This window comes from Panthera onca, chromosome B3 (assembly GCF_046562875.1).
Source record: "Panthera onca isolate mPanOnc1 chromosome B3, mPanOnc1 haplotype 2, whole genome shotgun sequence".
Classification (NCBI taxonomy): domain Eukaryota; kingdom Metazoa; phylum Chordata; class Mammalia; order Carnivora; family Felidae; genus Panthera; species Panthera onca.
The window spans coordinates 101,871,980-101,892,170 of NC_138344.1; the positions used below are offsets into that span (position 1 = coordinate 101,871,980).

The window sequence follows — 20,191 nt, forward strand, 5'->3', positions numbered from 1 at the left end:
CCCGCCCCGGGAGAGGCGGGCCGGCCGGGACTATTTGAGGCGCGGAGCCACCGCCCCGCCAGGGATCGTACCAGCTCGCTTGAAGTTGCCCCCCGCAGCAAGCTAACTAGGGAGCTCTGGGCTGTGGGGTGAGTGGCGGGGGCGCCTGGGGACGGGGGACGGGGACGGAGCCTGCTGACGGCCCCGACGGGGCAGGGGCGAGAGCGCCCGCGCGGGGGTCGGGGGCCGGGGGCCGCGGGCCGGGGGCCGCGGCTGGGCGCGGAGAGGCGGAGGGCCGCGGGCGGAGCTGGGGGAGCAGTCCTGGGCAGGGGCCGTAACCTGCGAGCCCTGGAAGAAGCGGTGTGCGACTCCGGGAAAGTTAGCGGCGCTTTGCACACACTCACGCACTTTGCTGGGCGGGCCCTGGGTGTGTCCGCGGACCACCCGCTGGTGCGCAGGTCACCCTCCGCAGAGACTGGGAGGCTCGACCACGGCGTCCCGCCTTCCCGCCGCGCGCCCGGGTTCCAGTTCGGGGTTAGGAAGCCGGTCCCCCTTCGCAGGAGGTGGGGAGCCTGCCCAGGGACTCTGGAGGCGGCTCCTGCGCCCCGGGACTGGGCTGCGCGGCCGCTGCATCTGGCTGTGGGGCGCTGGGGCTCTTCCAGCAGGCCTGGCGGCGGCAGGGGCTGCAGCGGCTCTCGGGGTGCTGATCCCTCAGAAAATGGTGATGCCCCGGGGCCTGAGTGGGCATGTGCCCGGCTTGGCGAAGACCGCACATCCTAAGCTTTTGCAAATCGGTGACTCATCCCTGCCCAGATTGGCTAGCTTGGGCATTAACATCCCGGATCTGTGCTGAGGACGTGTTGGGTGTGGCAGAATGGTAGCCCAAAAGTGCAGAGCTCCAGCTGGGGGCAGCTCTTAAGACATGTATGAAGATGTATTCTGAATTATCAGTTCCTTACATAAAAACACTGAAATGTGTCCATTCTGAGGAGTAGGACCTTAATGCCAGAGAGTCACATAGGGCACACATAAGGTGAGACCCCCCCTTCAAGTTAGTGATTGCTAGTCCAGATACTGTGGAATGTTTGTAAAGTGACTCCTGGGAGATGGGTCTCTGGACAGTAAGGACAGGTGAACCGCAGTGACCCAATCTGTTTCTCGGATTCTGGGAAAGGAATGGAAAAAGTTCATCTGTGTTCTTTGGAAGATTGGAACTGCTTCCTAAATTCATAATGTTTGGGGGTTACACTTAGAATCAGCATGTTCTGGGGAAAAGTTTGATGATGGTTTTTGAATGTTTTGAGCTTAAAAGTGTTAGACGAATGCCTCACAACGTTACTTAAGTAGCAGAAGAGGGGGCACACTGCCTGATAGATTGACCCCCAAAGCTAGCTTTTTTTCAATGGAATAGGCAAGTCTCACTCTGTTCAGAGGTCTTTAACCAATATTTCACTATGCTACAAATAATACATAAGTGCTTTACTTATTTATGTTTTTAATGTTTTACTTTTGAGAGAGAGAGAGAGAGAGCAAGTAGGGGAAGGACAGAGAGAGGGAGACACCGAATCCGAAGCAGGCTTCAGGCTCTGAGCTGTTGGCACAAAGCCCAACATGGGGCTCTAACTCATGAACCATGAAATCCGGAACCATGAGATCATGACCTGAGCCCCAAGAGGTGCTTTAATATAAAGACTTTTTACTTATTGCTAGTGACGTCAAAAGGCCAGTATTGGTCTCTCCTATAACTTAGGTACCTATTTGCCTAGCATCTCATCAGCCAGACTTTAAATCTTTTTTTTTTTTAAGTTTGTTTGTTTATTTACTTATTTATTTAGAGATGGGGCGGGGGGAGGCATGAGTCAGGGAGGGGGCAGAGAGAGAGGTAGGAAATCTCAAGCAGGCTCTGTGCTGTCAGCTCAGGGCCTGATGTGGGGCTTGAACTCAGGAACTATGAGATAATGACCTGAGCTGAAGTCAGATGCTTAACCGGCTGAGCCAGCCAGGTGCCCCTAGACTCTAAATCTTAACTGCAACAGAGACTTATATTAATATGTTATAACTTGAGCATCTCATGTTGACCTTAAATAAGATTGGCTTATAAAGTTAATGTATCCGAGACTCATGGTAACTTATCTAAACCATAGCCTCTCTTTCCTGTGATAGTTTGGGAAACAGGCTCCTCCTGAGGACAGCTGAGTTAACATTTGGTATCTAGTTCCTGAACTGGTTCTTCTCATTAAATTCTGAGTGGTAAGCCTGCCAGAACAGTGCTTGCTATAAACTTCCAATTTGCTGCTGACTAAGTATCATGTGTTCTCTCTTGATTGATGTTCAGCTTTTCCATAGGGGGAAAAATCAGTAACTGAGAGGCGCAAGGTAACTTTAGCTTCCTTGATGCTGAGGAACTATGATAAGAAGGAAATCCTAGTAAAGGACCAGTTTCCTTTATTCCAACTCAGCATCACCAAATTTGGCCTTGGAAAGTGGATTTTCCTCAAGCCCTGCTCCATGTTTCGGCAACTGCCTCCTGTATTCTTCGGAGAGGAGTGTGGGCAGTGCCTTGGGGTTCTGAGGAAATACATTCATGATCCACTTCTCTTTCAGCTCGTATAAAGGTCAAGGCCCTTTGTGAGCAGAAATTTCAGAAGTGCTCCCAGGAACCCTGACTACTGGACTAATTGCTGGGTGGGCCTAGAATAGCATAGTACAGTAGATAGCCACTCTTTATTAGAGGGTAAAGTACAATTAACAGCCAATTAAAATGGTCTGCATTATGACTCATGTTTAAATTCCTTATTCCAAAGCAACACTGAACTACCTCCTGTAGGTTTTTCCAAATATGAAGACCCAGGTAGTATTTCCTCAGTGTTTTGTTTTGTCTTTGATATAGTTTCTTTTCTGGAGCTTCTAAATTCTCTGATTCTGGGAATGGCAGGATAGAGTTCATATATCTATAGCATCTGTAGGGTGAGAAGTTTTTGTTTTTTTTTTATTTGATTATCTCTTTATATAAACAATCCATCTAAAAAGAAAGAAAGAAAGAATTTTTCCAGGCAAGTAAGAAGACTTTTATCCAAATAGTTTTTTTTTTTTTAAGCTCTATGGTTGCTAGATTTCAAAAAAGCATTGGTTATAAACTTTTTCAAAAAAGAGATCTGATGGTTAAGAATTAAAATAGCAAAACAGTGCATACCCAGTTTTTGGAAAAGTACACTTTATTGGTTTAAATATGGTTATAATTAGTAAAATGACTGTGCAAAATGGCATCGTTGTATTCAGTATTGGATACAGTGAGTGTTGGAGCTCACTGAATGAGTCACCCAGCTTTTTCTGACAAAAACATGATCGTTTTAAATTTGTTTATAATTTCAACATGTTATGTAGTCCTGAGTGAATAAGCCAGAGAATTAATTTCTAAGTGAAGTAATAAATACTTTTTAAGGACTATATTTTAACATTTCAAAGAGTGAAGATTTTACGTTAGTATACAATGAGTTTGAATTAAGAGTGAGGGTCCTTGGACCCTTGGTTGTTGGCCTGCCAAGGACGGAATGACTTTAGGCCACCATATTAGCTCTCTAAGCCTCTGTTTCCTCACCTCTAGAGTGGGAATATTAACCTTCCCATGAAAATCTTGTAAGATTATTATCAGAATGAAAATAGGAAAGGTATGGGAAAGTGCTTCATAAACCAAAAAGTACCACACTAATGCAGGATTTCATTATTCTAATGGGCTTGTCTAATGTGTCACAACACAATCCAAACTGTCACCCAAGGCTTTATGTGAAACGCAGTGGAAAGAAATTGAAATCTGCTTTGTTTCTCAAATTGTTTTGGTTGGAGATGGAAATAAGCTGAATATGCTCCAGCAGAGACTTTAGGAAGAAATGTTAAATTTTGGAAATGCTGTCTTTTTTTTTTGGAAATGCTGTCTTTAGTTTCTGGTTTTAATCAGCCTTTAAACACATGTTAGTTTGATAGGTGTTATATTAATAAGAAACTTTATAAGGCCAATGGTACAGATTTAGCTAGGTTTTTTTTTTTTTAAGTTTATTTATTTATTTTTAGAGAGAGAGCAAGTGCGAGCAGGAGAGGGTCAGAGAGAGAGGGAGAGAGAGAATCCTAAGCAGGCCCCAGGTTGACTGTCAGCACAGAGCCAGATGTGGGCTCCATCCCACAAACCAGGAGATCATGACCTGAGCCGAGATCAAGAATCAGACGCTTAGCTGACTGAACCACCCAGGCACCCCCAGATTTAGCTGGTTTTAACTATTGAAAATAACTTTCTGGCTTTTATTGATCTGTATATCTACATTTCTGGAGGGATATACACGCTAATCAGCTTAAAGTGTTTACTCAACCAGGCACAATTTTGCCCTCCCTCCCTTGCCCCCAGGATATTTGGTAATGTCTGAAGACATTTCTGGTTGTCACAATGGGGAGGGGGGGTATTGTGCTGCTGACATCTTGTATATTGAAGCCAAGAATGCTGTTCTACATCCTGTAATGTTCAGGGCAGCTCTGACTCTGACGGTGTATCTGACCTGAAACGTTAGTGGTGCTGAGGCTGTGAAAAAGCCTTTACCGAATGGGGATATTTAAGAGAAGTCAACAATATGTATAAAGTTATAAATATGGGTCTTTGGCATGTTGCCTAGGAATGGCAGAAAAGTTTGTGTGATCAAAGGAACTGAACTCTCTGCCCACCTTGAAGTTCAAGATTATTTCCTACTGCTGTCCAAAACGAGAGTCTTTGCTTTCTTAAGAAATATCCCTTCTAGGGCGCCTGGCTGGCTCAGTCAGTAGAGCATGCAGCCCTTGATCTCAGAATTGTGAGTTTGAGCCCCACTTTGGGTGTAGAGAGTCCTAAAAATAAAATCTTTAGGGGCATCTGGGTGACTCGGTCAGTAAACGTCCGACTTCAGCTCAGGTCGTGATCTCACGGTCTGTGAGTTCGAGCCCTCTGTGCTGTAGCTCAGAGCCTGGAGGCTGTTTTGGATTCTGTGTCTCCCTCTCTGTGCCCCTCCCCTGCTCGCTCGCTCTCTCTCTCTCTCTCTCAAAAAACATTAAAAAAATAAAAATAAATAAAAAAAATTAAAAATAAGAGACATCCTTTTTTCCCCCTTTTCTGTAACAACTCTTCTCTCAAGTTCCTCTTGCGGTGGCAGCACACTTTTCTAAGCAGTGGTAGCCTTTTAAGGAAGGAACACCAGCAGAGGAGCACCTGACTTCTGCTTTAAAAGATCAAATGTGGGGCACCTGGGTGGCTCAGTCGGTTAAGCGTCCGACTTCAGCTCAGGTCACGATCTCACGGTCTGTGAGTTCGAGCCCCGCGTCGGGCTCTGGGCTGATGGCTCAGAGCCTGAAGCCTGTTTCCGATTCTGTGTCTCCCTCTCTCTGCCCCTCCCCCGTTCATGCTCTGTCTCTCTCTGTCTCAAAAATAAATAAACGTTAAAAAAAAATTAAAAAAAAAAAAAATAAAAGATCAAATGCTACAAGAAACACATGAATATAAGCCCTGGGAGCGTCACTGTGACTTCCTAGCCAAACTGCCAGCAGTTTTCCACTTTAGAAGATGGACACGGTGATATGCTTAAACTGCTTCCAAATATGTTTGAGAATGCCGAGATTAAAAAGGAGATGTGCAGAAAAAATTAGTAGGAGGTAACATTTAACGGTATAAGTAACAGCAGAGTTTGATAAGGTATCTGGTATGTATAAATGAAGGACATTAAGTCCTAGGAGGGGCTCTGCCTTTTTTCTTTTTTTTAACCAAAAAGTGTAATATTTTACAATTTTAGGACATATCAATTAGGATCTCTTGGGGTAATGTCATTTCTTAAAATAATTTAGTAAATCTCACAAGTGAGCAACTCAAGGAAAAAGAGAGTCTGATTGTTTAAGGGCCAGGTCACTTTGGCAGGTGATCCTGATCCGAGAAAACTCACCCAGGCCTCAGGAGTCCCAGGTTGTCCTCCTCCCCTCACTGCCAGAGCACCTGCAGCAGGGACAGGTGTGAAATATCTTCTATGGTTAGAGCCATGGCTCAGGGAGAGGAGCAGGAGAAAGCAGGAGTGATATGTCAAGGCCTCCCCTGGAGTCAGCTTTGGGCAAAGCCAACTCTGTTTGGTATCATCCTACCCAAAAATATTTTCCTCCACATTGTCTGACTCTCCTCTCATCTCCTCTTCTCTTTTTTTTTTTTTTTTTTTTTTTTTCCCACACCCTTGTTTGTTATACTGCTGGAGTTTCATTTGGAATAAAAAATATCTTGAAATAAAAAAAGGAAGAAAGGGGGAAGAAAAGAGGCATCTTGTGCCTGCCTTTCATTTTCATTGCTCCACATCTGATCTCACCTCTCCTTTAAGGCTTAGCTCAAACAATACCACCTATTCCCCTCTTAGAAGTAATAGTTCTACTTGAGATGCCCCATCACACAGTCTGGCTCACAGTATTGATCCCTTGTGATCCCTGCTGGCCTGTGAGCCCTTTGACCATACAGATCTTGGCCTATCCATCTTCAAACCCAGACAAGAGCCCACACAGTGCCTGACCCAGAGCAGGCATAAATATGTGCCATTGGAGGAATAAATGATTGGCAGTAGCTACACATAGGGGCACTGGTTTTCAAATCTCAGTAGAAATCAGTCAACTCTGCTTTCCTCCTAAAACCCTGAAGATGGCATGGGGGCTGATCTTGGGACCGGGAAGGGAGGTGGGTGATTACCCTTTGTAGGAGGCTGAACCTGTAAGAGGTGGTGGAAAAAGTGCCCAGGAAGGAAGGTGTGGAGGATCACTGATGAACCAGGACTGTTTGTGTTTTTACCAAAGAAAGGGGCAGAACATTTTCTTCCTTGTTCTTCTCTCTCCTGTCTTGTAGGCCCCAGGATTCAGAACACAGGCTAGTATGATTAGAGTTTAAAGTTATGAATTAAATAGGGCTTGGTAATCTAGCTGCAGTGCATCCCTGCCCTTTGATGAGCTGTTTTGGTAGTTCCAACACCACTGATTTAGGCGTATCTAGGGAATAAACTGGCTGGGGAATAAAATGCCTGCCTGTAGATTGTCTAGAACTGCCCAATGAACTATTTGTGATGTTGTGTTGATATGGAAACTGGTCAAATCTAGGATCAAATGATAACCTATCTTTATTTTCCTCCTTTCAGGAAAATGGCAGACAGTTTTTCAGTAAGTGTTTTATGTTTATTTTCTTAATATATATTCCATGTAGGTTGAGGACTTTTTTTTTTTCTTTACCACCAGACATTCCCTTCTAATTTTCTCACCATTTGCCTTCTGGCTTTAACTGCCCAATGAGGGCTTATTAGCTGAAGTCTTGTTTTTCCAGAAGCAGATTCAAGAAGAAAGGGAGGCAGATAGAGGCCTGAGACTCACTAATAGTAACTCCTTTACTGAAAAGCCTGGGGCAGAAGCAAGTGGATTTCATGCTCAGGAGCTGAGAAATAATATGAGCAATGGGAAGTGTGGTGCAGTCTGAGCATCCTAATTTCTGTGATTGTTTTTCTCACATCAGTTAGAGAGTATGTGCTTTTACATAGAGGAAGGCTAGCTCCTGACTTTGGCAAATTATGAATGGCAGCCCTCCATGCTCTGAAATGATGGAGGCAAGAATAAAGTGATACAGGAAATGTAGCAGCTGCGCAGACGTCCCATGAGGCAGAGAGGAAAAGAGAGATACCCTGGCTTCTCACTTCTTCCCACTCTTTAATCTCTTGCCAGTACTGCCCCTTAGCCAGACTCTGGAAGCCTGGCAAACACCATCTGCAGGGGTCAATTTCCCTGAGATCAGGGCAAGGGAAGGAAGAGGGATGGATTTGACCAGCACATTGGGAATATGGCAGGGCTGACTCTTTGCTATCAAACATGGAATTCACTGAACTATGGGAACTCAGGCCCACCACCCTGACCACCTGCTATGGGGCATCTTTTCATCTGAACCATGTAGTTGTTTGATTTTGATAAGCCATGATCATCAAAATGCAGATAAGGCAAGTACAGACCTGTATCAGACACCACTGTGCATGCCCATGCACCTATTGTGCCTGCCTGGGCCAGGCTTGTGGTTCTGCTAGAAATTAGAAATGGGACTAGGAGCCCTTTGAGAGCTTCTAAGAATGTAACTACCCCTTTCCAAAGTCCTCTTCTGGAATGGTCTTGTGAAATGGGATGGAGACTCTTATTAAGCTATCCTGGTTCTCTCCAAGGAAAAGTCTGTGCCATTGGATAGATGTGCTAACTTTACCACGTAGTTAATATATTGACCCACTATGGCCAAGAAAGTATAGCAATCATTATTAGAATAACAATCAATCAATAAAATGCATTCTTTATGGCAAGACGATTCATGTTGAGAACTGTAAATTGTTTTACTTTCCATTTTCTGTATGGCTCCCCTCCTCCCCAGACACTAATCAACCTGGAATCCCACTTACTTAATGGCATGATCGGGCCTTTTACAAAAAACCTAAACTTTAAAATTTTTAAATAGTCCTAGATTTACAGAAAAATTGCAACGATAGTACAAAGAGTTCCAGTATACCCTACGCTCACTTTTCTCTATTGTTAATGTCTTACATTAGTATGGTACACTTGTTAGAAATAATGAACCAGTGCTGATACATTCTTACTAAAAAAAAAAGAATAAAGTGATGAAGCATATGTAATCTCAAAGTCTCATTTTAGTCTTAGGAACTGCAGACTATTTAATAGGTGGAAAAAGTTTGGTTGATATGAATTTCATACCTTCACCATATCCCTCTACTTCTTAGATCACATATTCCTGTTTCCTGAAAATTCTGTTTTTGTGAATGTTTTTCCTGCTGTAATTGTTTACGTCTTTCTTTCCAGCTTAATGATGCTTTGTCTGGATCTGGAAACCCAAACCCTCAAGGATGGCCTGCCGCATGGGGAAACCAACCTGCTGGGGCAGGGGGCTACCCAGGGGCCGCCTATCCTGGTGCCTACCCTGGACAGGCACCTCCAGGCACCTACCCTGGACAGGCACCTCCAGGCGCCTACCCTGGACAGGCACCTCCAGGAGCCTACCCTGGACAGGCGCCTCCAGGAGCCTACCCTGGACAGGTGCCTCCAGGAGCCTACCCTGGCCCCACAGCACCTGCTTATCCTGCACCAACTGCACCAGGAGCCCACCCTGGGCAACCAAGTGGGCCTGGGGTCTACCCTCCTCCTGGACAGCCAAGTGCTCCTGGAGCCTACCCTGCTGCTGGCCCCTTTGGCGTCCCTGCTGGACCACTGGTAAGATGGAGTTAGTTGTTTCATATACTTGATTGTGATCAGGACAAAGCTAATGAAGAAAGAACACAACAATTGTCTGGAGCGTTGGTGCCATTACTTTGCTGTGCTGTGGCTGGGAGCTGGCTCTGCACACTGACATGCAAAGGGCTTCAGAGAGACCTGAAGCTTCAAATTCACTGGTTAGAGCCACTTTTCGAGGACCAGCCATGATGTATATCAGTCCAATAGAAAAAAAATAGTTATTTGTATTGCGTTTAGTATGCATACTGTTAGTATAAAGAGAAGTCAGTGTATCTTTTGAAGACATTTGTAAAGCAGCTTTAATATAAATGAAGTCAAGATCATAGTAATGGGGGAACATTTTGGTTACTATTATTAATATACACTGAGTACATAACATGCACCAGCAGTGTGCTTCTATGTGAATGATTTCATTTAGCCCCATAACCACCCTAGAGGATATGTTATTATCCCTACTTTACACTCGAGGAAATGGGACAATAGAGAGTCATACAACTTGCTCAGGGTCATAGAGGGAATGTGTAGGGAAACCAAGGTAATGTGGTTTTGAAAAACCTTCTAAAGGTAATTTTGTGATCTAAGGATTGAATTTCCCTTTATGTTAAAACCCACTTTAGTAAATGAATTCTAAATGTAAAATCTAACTGTGGGGCTCCAGACACATCTCAGACACAGATCCTTCCCTTCCAGATGTATAGACTAGTTGGGGGATAACATACAGATGTGAGGCAAGTGTTTAGTAGTAGCATGGGACCAGACCCTTCCAGGACTATGTGGTTGCTGGCACAGGTAGCGTCTGACCTGCTTTTAGGTCACCTTAGAGGAGAGTGCAGAGAAGGTGTTGGGAGTGTGGGAGGCATTGAGCAGGGCCTTGACCACAGTCATTTGTAGACAGAGGGGGACATGGAGGCTGTGGGAAGGAAGAGGCAGATGTGAGAGAGGTTACAAAAGAAGCCCAGGAGCTAGTGGTTAGGTCTTAGGAGTCAGAGATGACTGGGTTTTTGATAATGGACAACTACAGCACCGGCCAAGGGACAACCCCAAACAGGAAGTCAGGAATGAGACCTGATGGGGGATGGGGAAGAAGAGACAATTCCAGCTCACACCTGTTGTATATGAGGCATTGTAGCAAATTCAGGAGGAAGTATAAGGCCTGGAGAGAAAAGACTTGGGTGGTGGTTGAACCCAGGAGGAAGAAATTATGAAGGGAAAAGAGAAGAGCCAAGAGAGTTTTGGGAATATTTACAGCACCTTAAACATAGATGGTCAATAAATTTTTGTGGAAGAACTAGGGAATGTATTAAATAAAAAAGTGTTCATTTAATACATAAATTATCTGCCTTTAAAAAAAACTAAACTTTAAAATTTTAAAGTTCTAGATTTACAAAAAAATTGCAAAGGTAGTACAAAGAGTTCCTGTATACCCTACACCCACTTTCCTCTGTTGTTAACGTCTTAAATCAGTAAGTATCTGCTAAGTATCTGTCACATTCAAAGCACCCTGTTGACGTCATGTAAGTAGAATTTAGGAGAACTCACAAGTCCCCAAATGTGACACAATGTCTGCCCTCAGGGAGCAAAATAACCATGGTGAAGTACATTATGTGACAAAGGTCTTAAGAGTGGCACAAAGTTGTGTATCTAAAATTGATACAATTATATCTCAATAAAAATAATAAAAAAAGAAGAGTAGCTAGCAAAAAATGTTAGTGTTGATTGCAAGGTCTAGCTTAAGCCTTTCCAAAAAATAGTCCAAGTGAATGAATTATAGATTGGGATGTCTTAGTAATTACTGAGAAATACAGTGCTCCAAAAGGGAATATGTTCTGTCTTTGGTACCAATTAACTGATGGTTTTATTCTTGATTATTGCTTGTGCATGGAGGAAGCCTTATCTCTTCAGGCCCTGTGCAGGGTGGCTTGAGAGTCTGGAAAAATGGCTTAAATTAGGATTATATGTTATTCACATTCAGCAACACACTTTTCTTTCTTTCCCCAAGAAAATATGACTCTTTATTAACACATACATGTTTTTTTTATCCCCAGACTGTGCCTTATGACCTGCCTTTGCCTGGAGGAGTCATGCCTCGCATGCTGATAACAATTCTGGGCACCGTAAAGCCCAATGCAAACAGGTAAAGAGCAAAATTAGCAACTGAAGCATATTTGTCAATTGCCTCTTGAATAAAGAATGATCTATTTTGGGGGCGCCTGGGTGGCTCAGTCGGTTAAGCGGCCGACTTCGGTTCAGGTCATGATCTCGCGGTCCGTGAGTTCGAGCTCCGCGTCGGGCTCTGTGCTGACTGCTCAGAGCCTGGAGCCTGCTTCAGATTCTGTGTCTCCCTCTCGCTGACCCTCCCCTGTTCATGCTCTGTCTCTCTCTGTCTCAAAAATAAATAAAACGTTAAAAAAAAAAAAAAAAAATGATCTATTTTGGATTTTAATGAAAATTCTAAAGCTACACATTTAGAATTCTATCCCGTAGAATTGGGATTATCCCATAAGTCAGTGTATGTTCCCACCAAGGGACAAAGTGTCCCTCGCTCAATCTTGTTTTTCTCCCAGAACCACAAGGAAACAGTTCTCCTTTGTGAGCACAAAGAGAAAGAGCAGAAAACCCATTCAGAAAAAACTAGCTTTTCCCTCACAATGAGAGCCTTAGAATTTAAGGGAAGTAGAGCCTCAGTAATGTAATGCTTGGCCATCCCTCCACTCTGAGCCATATATTGTCTAAAAAACCAAGCATGCATTTCATGTCTAGATGCCCATCAAAAATTGGGGTGAGGAGCACCTGGGTGGCTCGGGCAGTTGGGTATCCAACTTTGGCTCAGGTCATGATCTCGCGGTTTGAATTCGAGCTCCGCGTTGGGCTGTGTGCTGACAGCTCAGACCTGGAGTCTGCTTCAGATTCTGTCTCCCTCTGCCTCTCCCCTGCTCACGCTTTCTCTCTCTGTCTCTCTCTCAAAAATAAACATTAAAACAATAAATAAATAAAAATGAAAAATTAGGGTCAAAACCACAAAGATCACACTGGATGTGATTTTGAGTTAGTGAGAGCTTGCGTATCATACCACTCTCTCCTCATACTTGTACAGATCACCCTGCAGTCATGCATGGCACAGTGCAGTCTAAGATCTGGTGAGCTTCACTGCCATTTCCGCCTTCCTACTGGGCACATCAGGAGAGTCCCAGATTCCCATGGTGTCAGCCTGGTCTACAGATGTTAAGTGGCTGGATGGGGAAACACTAGTCTTCTGAGTAGACACTATTTACTTAAAGATTTGGAAAGAAGTTAAAGACTTCATCAAAATAAGTCAGCCTTTGCCATTGGAACTGGTTTGATGGAGGTGAGCTAGGATGGAGTAAGACTTTGAGCTAATTTAGGAAAATCCATACTGATTTATGACTGCCCTGGAATGCCTGGCTCTGGTTATCACCACTAGTTATTTACATGTAATATGAGCAGGTTAAGGATATCCTGAAGACATCCAGTATACCTGTCCCTGAGGTTAGTGGTACCATTAAAGCTCCTGCAGCCATAAATTAATCTGTGTTTCTGGGTTTTGTAAACAGTGCACAAAAGGTACAAATTCAAGCTATGTATACAGGTATACAAGAATCCATAAGCAGCCTCTGTCTGTCACCTTGCTCCTCGTGGATTAATGGGAACCACCTTGTCTGTTACCAGGAATTGGACTCCGCCTCCAGCTTAATCATTTACATTCAGATAGCTCATTTACTCTACCTCCAGCCAGTTTTCCCTGGTTCTGTGTGGTAGCCACTACCCTTTCCACCCAGCCTATACAGCTTCTCTAAACACAGTGCTTACCTGAACAATAAAGCTTGTCTCACAGCCAGTTATAAAACGTATATATCCTCTGCCTACGTCCTTATCCATCTTTCTTCCCCAAATACCACACAGAACCCAGCACACGTGATCCTGTGCGTATGGCACTCATGATTTGTGAATATCTGCCCTCCTTCCTCAGCCGCTATCACACAGAATCACACTGGTATGTTTGCCTTATTTAGGGTTATTGCATTAGAAACTTCAGCTCCAATAACACTAGAGATGTAGACAGAGCCTGTGGCAGATTAAAACTAATTTTGGTTGAAATGATTAAGAGGATAGTAAACAGAAAAAAAATGGTTGCTTGCTTCTGCAAAATCTGTGTGAGGAATTACATAAAAAAAAGAATGCTTAAGGTGGCAGAGATGGCAAGATCTTCCTTTTCACTGTAGAGAAAATACAGCCATTGGAATTTTTCGTCAAATACAAATTCTGTTGTCGTCTATTTTGACCCTCTTCCTGTGAATTTAATATTGGAAGATACATTTGTGGTTGTATATGTCTGTTACTGGGTAAATGAAACAACCCAAGGAATCATTGTTAATAGGTCTAGAGTGTAGACCTTGCTTTAAAACAAGAACACCAGCTGATTCTGATGTTACTACTCTAGGGAGCACACTTTGAGAAGCTGAGGGATAGAGTTAATACTCTAACAGTCCGAGGACTTGTGTTTGCATTAACAGCCAAGGAGAAGGAATAAGGTCAAAAAGTTAAGCCAGGACTTCCATTAATTCCACTTCACATCATGGAATGTTTAACACATTTATCGCCATGACCTCACAACTTAGCAACAGGATACCGAACATTATGTTGTCTCATTCTTGTTATTTTAGGACTTAGGTTTTTGGTTAACTATAAGGAAGGCAGGTATTCGATAGCTTTTATTTATTTGACTGGCCTGCCTTTCATAGGTATTAAAAGTAGCTTGGGAGGGCAGGGAAGAGGTAAGCATTATTATTTGCCATGTAAAGCATAAAGTGGCCCTAAACTTACATAAGGAAACCTTGAAGAGTTTTCATAGTAGAGGCAGTAAAGAGGGAATGATAGCTGAATGCAATGATGTGACCAAAGACAATGAGGTAAAACAATGGAACACATACTGCCTTACTTACTTTCAGATACTACAAGAGTACATCAAATACTTGGCCTAGTATACTTTCCAATTTGAAGCCATACTCTGGTTTATTTACTTCCTGTTTAGAAAATATCCCTGAATTTATAAACTGATTTGCTCTTTAGAAAATTGTATGTTCTTTGGGGCGCCTAGGTGGCTCAGTTGGTTGAGTGTCTGACTCTTGGTTTCTGCTCAGGTCATGATCTCAAGGTTCATAGGTTTGAGCCCTATGTCAGGCTCTGTGTTGACGGCACAGAGCCTGGAATTCTCATTGTCCTCTCCCCTTCTCATGCCCCCTCTCTCTCTCTCTCTGTGTCTCAAAAATAAATAAACATTAAAAAAACCCTATGTTCTTCACTTGATACATATGTACAACTTGAATCATTTTACTAATTCTGGTCTTTGGTTTAAACAGACTTGCTTTAGATTTCAAGAGAGGGAATGATGTTGCTTTCCACTTTAACCCACGCTTCAATGAGGACAACAAGAGAGTCATTGTTTGCAATACAAAGCTGGAGAATTTATGGGGAAAGGAAGAAAGACAATCAACTTTTCCATTTGAAAGTGGTAAACCATTCAAAGTAAGTTATTGCTACTATTATATATTGATAATGTATATTTTTCATGGGGAATCACTCTAAAACCACAATGCATTTGAACTGAATTTTTTATCAACTGTCCCGGGAGACCTAACTAGGACATATGCTCCTCATCTCAGGACCAGGCTCAGCAGGACTCACACACTCCCCAACTCCATTCACGCATTTCACCATTGTCCCTGTTGCTACACCTTTGAGTTTAAGCTTTTCTGGAAATGAGAAAAATAGCGTCTTTAATAAAAAAGGCAGAAGGGGCGCCTGGGTGGCGCAGTCGGTTAAGCGTCCGACTTCAGCCAGGTCACGATCTCGCGGTCCGTGAGTTCGAGCCCCGCGTCAGGCTCTGGGCTGATGGCTCGGAGCCTGGAGCCTGTTTCCGATTCTGTGTCTCCCTCTCTCTCTGCCCCTCCCCCGTTCATGCTCTGTGTCTCTCTGTCCCAAAAATAAATAAAAAACGTTGAAAAAAAAAAATTTAAAAAAAAAAAAAAAAAGGCAGAAAGTCTTGATGGTACAGTTGGGCTGAGATTTAGTTCTTTAATACAGTGTAGTTGGCATAGCAATCAAAACTAATTTTGTTAAGTTCTAAAATTAATGCATGTTTGCTTTATGAAAAAATGTATAGGTTTTCAAATTAAAAAGTTCTCCATCGTTTCTCCTTTCCCCCAACCTCACAAAGGTTGCAACTTGGTCAGTATCTTTCTAGTATTTTCTATGACATACAACACACTATTTATCTACTTTATTTAAAAAAAACTTTTATTTATTAAGTAATCTCTACCCCTGAACTCATGACCCTGAGATCAAGAGTCACATGCTCTACTGCCTAAGCCAACCAGGCATCCCAACATACTTTTCATTTTTAAGCACTGCTGTAACAAAATATTAGGACCACAGTGTTGCGTTGAGAGTAGAGTGGTTTGTAGAGAGTCTACTAATAGCTAGACTGTAAACTCCTCAAGGGCAGGGTCTTATAAGGACCATATTCTATATTTGGTGGACATCTTTTCATAGTAGAACATTTTTACTTAGGGGCACTTAGATGGCTCAGTCAGTTAAGTGTCTGACTCTTGATCTCAGCTCAGGTCTTAATCTCAGGGTTGTGAGTTCAAGCCCTATGTTGGGCTCTGTGCTGTGGATGTGAAGCCTTCTTTAAAAAACAAAACAAAACAGAGGCTCCTGGGTGGCTCAGTCGGTTAAGTGTCTGCCTCTTGATTTTGGCTCAGGTTATGACCTCAAACTGGGCGTGGAACCTGCTTAAGATTCTCTCTCTTCTTCTCCCTCTGCCCCTCCCCTGCTCATGCTCTCTCACACGCTTTCTTTCAAAAACAAGCAAATAAAACATGGTTACGTAATAGTATTTCAACTGTTGAGATATGTGATAATTCAACAAGTACCCTATTGATAATTTGGAGTATGTAAATATTCTAAATGAATAAAACCTGGAAGGCTTGTTTTACTAAAATACTGTAGTAACTGTCCTTATCTTTGCTTCCTAGAAGAATAATTTTATTCCACGAGTGTACATATTTAAAATTTAGGTAAGATATTGCCAAAGTGCTGCTTCCAAAAGGATGTAAGGATAAATGTGCTCGCTACTAATTATTGGGAAGTGTTCCCACTGCTCTTGCCAGAACTGGTTGTTATTGATCTTCACGACATTTGCCACTTTACTAGAGGAGTTCTACTTTAGTATGTTTATTTATTTATTGAAGTACAGTTGACATACAGTGTTACGTTAATTTCAGGTATACAACATAGTGATCAACATCTCTATGTGTCATGCTGTGCTCACAAATGCAGCTACCATGTGTCACCATACAACACTATTACAGTACCATTGACTGTATTCCCTATGTTGCACCTTTTATCCCAGTGACTTATTCATCTCATAACTGGAAGCCTGTACCTCCCACTCCCCTTCAACCATGTTGCCCATCCCTGTATCCCTCTCCCCTCTGGCAACCACCAGTTTGTTTTCTGTATTTATGGGTCTGTTTCTGCTTTTTGTTCATTTGTTTCTTTCTTTGTTTTTTAGATTGCAATACATGAAATCATGGTATTTGTCTCTCTTTTTTTTTAATTTTCAACGTTTATTTATTTTTGAGAGAGAGAGAGGCAGCATGAGCAGGGGAGGGGCAGAGAAAGACAGAGACAGAAACCAAAGCAGTCTCCAGGCTCCAAGCTGCCAGCACAGGGCCCGACACGGGGCTCGAACTCCCGAACCGTGAGATCATGACCTGAGCTGAAGTCGGACACTTAACCGCCTGAGCCACCCAGGTGCCCCTGTCTGACTTATTGCATTTAGCATAATACACTCTAGGTCTGTCCACATTGCTGCAAATAGCAAAATTTCATTCTTTTTAATGGCTGAGTAATATTCTATCGTATATATATACCACATCTTTATCTGTTCATCTATGGATACACACTTGTGTTGCTTCCATATCTTGGCTATTATAAATAATGCTGCAGTAAACATAGGGGTGCATCTATCTTCTCAAACTAGTGTTTTTCATTTTCTTTGGGTAAATACCCAGTAGTGAAATTACTGGATCATATAGTATTTCTGTCTTTAATGTTTTGAGGAACCTCCATAGTGTTTTCCACAGTGGCTGCACCAATTTACATTCCCATGCACAAGGGTTCCTTTTTCTACACATCCTCACCAACACTTGGTGTGTTTATATTTTTATTTTTAGGTGTTGGCCATACAAAAACTTTGTTTTTATGTAGGCACATTATTAAACTTTTCCTTTGTAGCTTCACCTTTATCATTTTTTTCATTGTCTTTTGCTTAAATCTTTAAATATCTGGAGTCTATTTTGAAAAAAAAAATTTTTTTTAACATTTATTTATTTTTGAGACAGAGAGAGACAGAGCATGAACGGGGGAGGGTCAGAGAGAGAGAGAGACACAGAATCTGAAACAGGCTCCAGGCTCTGAGCTGTCAGCACAGAGCCTGATGCGGGGCTCGAACTCACGGACCGCAAGATCATGACCTGAGCCGAAGTCGGCCGCTTAACCGACTGAGCCACCCAGGCGCCCCTCTGGAGTCTATTTTGACTGCAAAGTCACTTCTTTGGACTTCAGTCAGTTCCACAGATGATCATACAGATGAACTAAGGGACATTCTGAGCTCAAGCCAGACTGGTTTTGACATAAATGAACATTTCTAACAGTTTTGTGTATGTGCCATTTCAGATACAAGTGCTGGTTGAATCTGACCACTTCAAGGTTGCGGTCAATGATGCTCACTTGTTGCAGTACAATCATCGGATGAAAAATCTCCACGAAATCAGCAAACTGGGAATTTCTGGTGACATAGATCTCACCAGTGCTTCACACACAATGATATAATCTTACAGGGGAAGTTTTAAAAAAATGAAATTGAATATAAACTCTTAGACATTTAAATCTCATGTTTACTGGCTGAAAAATTTTTCCTTTATTCATCAATGTCCTTCTTGTAAATCACTCATTTAATAAACATTCTAAGAGTTACCTGTCTTCATAGGTCATTTAATTGGGGCAATTCTTTTTTTTTTTTTTTTTAAGATTTTTTTTTAAGTGATCTCTGCACGCAACATGGGGCTCAAACTCACAACCCTGAGATCAAGAGTCGCATGCTCCACTGGCTGAGCCAGCTAGGCATGGGGCAATTTATTCTTGATAATGCATAATGGACTCAGTGGAAAAGGAATATGTAGCAATATTAATACTGCATTAGAGTCTCCCAAAGTTTCCTATGCTTGCTAAAATAAGAAAATAGTATTTTAACCTCTGTGCGTTTCCATAAAAACCAGAAGATACTGCAAGGAAATCATTCTCCCACTCTCTTACTTAAGGAAATATATATTCAGAAAATAAGAAAAAAACAAAAAGTTTTGTTTTTTTTTTTTTTTTTTTACTGTTAGCATTCTGGTGTATTTTTCATTCCTATTTTCTCTTTCTAAACTATACTTAGCTGTTTTCAAATATAGCTGTTTTGAAACCTTGCTGTAAGTTCTCTTGGTTTTTAGGAAATATTTATAAAGGAAAAAAGCTCTTAATTGATCTATAATAAGCTTGAGAATTAATAGTTCCCATTGCCAACATTCTCAACCATGCCTTTCTGCCCTTCCTCATTATCAGCAAGCCCAAAGATTAACACAATTTCAAAACTAGGATGTAGTCATAGCACTTCAAAAGATCAAAATATTGTTTGGTCTATTGTTTCTATACTACCACCTCCTAGATATTTTATTATTACAAGGTGGGTTCCTCAGGAAGCAGAGATGAGAACACAATAGGTTTATGGCAGAGAATCTCACAATTAACAACTCGGGATGAGAAAGCACACAACTGGGCAGAAGAAGTTGGGCATCAATGCCTCAGCCCACCCTGCAGGGGTTCTGAAGCTGGGATGATCCTTTGGAGCTGTCAAGAGGACACTGATCAGTGAATAAATACAAGCCATCTGAGAAACAGTATGATCTTGGGTGAAGTGGCTGTCTTCACCTGAGGTAGTTTTCACACAGGGATGGTACCTGAAGCCTGTTTAGAAACACTTCTAGCAATTAAAGGAAAAAAATCTTTCAGTCCTGTGAGCAGCACATCACATCTTATTTGGAAAACTATGTTGGGGCACCTGGGTGGCTCAGTCAGTTAAGCATCCAACTCGATTTTGGCTCAGGTCATGATCTCACAGTTCATGAGTTCGAGCCCCTACATCGGGCTCTACACTGATAGCATGGATCCTGCTTGGAATTCTCTCTCTCCCCCTCTCTCTGCCCCTCCCGTGTGTTCTCTCTCAAAACAAACTTTAAAAAAATAATTAAAAAAAAGAAAACTATGTTAATTCCTTACTCTAACATTCTGATCTTGACTATTCCACAGCTATGATTAAGTGGAAAAACTCGCTAAGTGGAAAAGCTATGGAAAAAAGAAGGGACTTGGTTTACACAAAATTACTGAAGTCCTGAGCGTTGGTTCCTTTGTCTATAAAATGGTAATACGTCTTTTGTAGGGTTACTGTGATTGTTGAATAAATATTGTTTGCAAAGGGGTTGTTATATAGTGGTAGGTCCTCAATAAATGGAAATTCCTTTTTTTTTTTCATTTTTGGAAAGATGTTTGTTCTAACCAGCTATATTCCTTCATTGTAACTTTAAGGATTTTCCTAATACCTCATAATTCTAGAGTCCAATAGCCCAAGAACACTGTCTAGTTGTAGGGCAAATTGATGGCTGCTACCCATCCATTCCCTGCTTCCTAATAGTCACAGTTTTATTCAGGTATAATCCTAGATAAAATAGGGAATCCTGATTAGGTAAAGACAATCCCTGGCTAAACTGCAAACGGAGATGTGGCATTAGAT

At 42.2% G+C, this 20,191-nt stretch overlaps 1 protein-coding gene across 1 annotated transcript; it reads left to right on the plus strand.

The window, feature by feature from the left end:
- The first annotated feature begins 24 nt into the window (after window positions 1-24).
- On the plus strand, window positions 25-18,336 carry LGALS3 (galectin 3). The gene is made up of 6 exons (XM_060617304.3): window positions 25-128; window positions 7,146-7,167; window positions 8,848-9,255; window positions 11,322-11,410; window positions 14,655-14,820; window positions 18,037-18,336. The coding sequence occupies exons 2-6, from the start codon at window positions 7,150-7,152 to the stop codon at window positions 18,190-18,192; spliced, it is 837 nt and encodes a 278-aa protein (XP_060473287.1). The 5' UTR covers window positions 25-128; window positions 7,146-7,149; the 3' UTR covers window positions 18,193-18,336.
- The last annotated feature ends 1,855 nt before the right edge of the window (window positions 18,337-20,191 follow it).

Bases quoted from the DNA above. Each gene is read 5' to 3' on its own strand.
- LGALS3 (XM_060617304.3), top strand. The intron at 9,256-11,321 runs GTAAGATGGAGT...TTTTATCCCCAG, and splicing joins GCGTCCCTGCTGGACCACTG to ACTGTGCCTTATGACCTGCC. The intron at 14,821-18,036 runs GTAAGTTATTGC...GTGCCATTTCAG, and splicing joins AAAGTGGTAAACCATTCAAA to ATACAAGTGCTGGTTGAATC.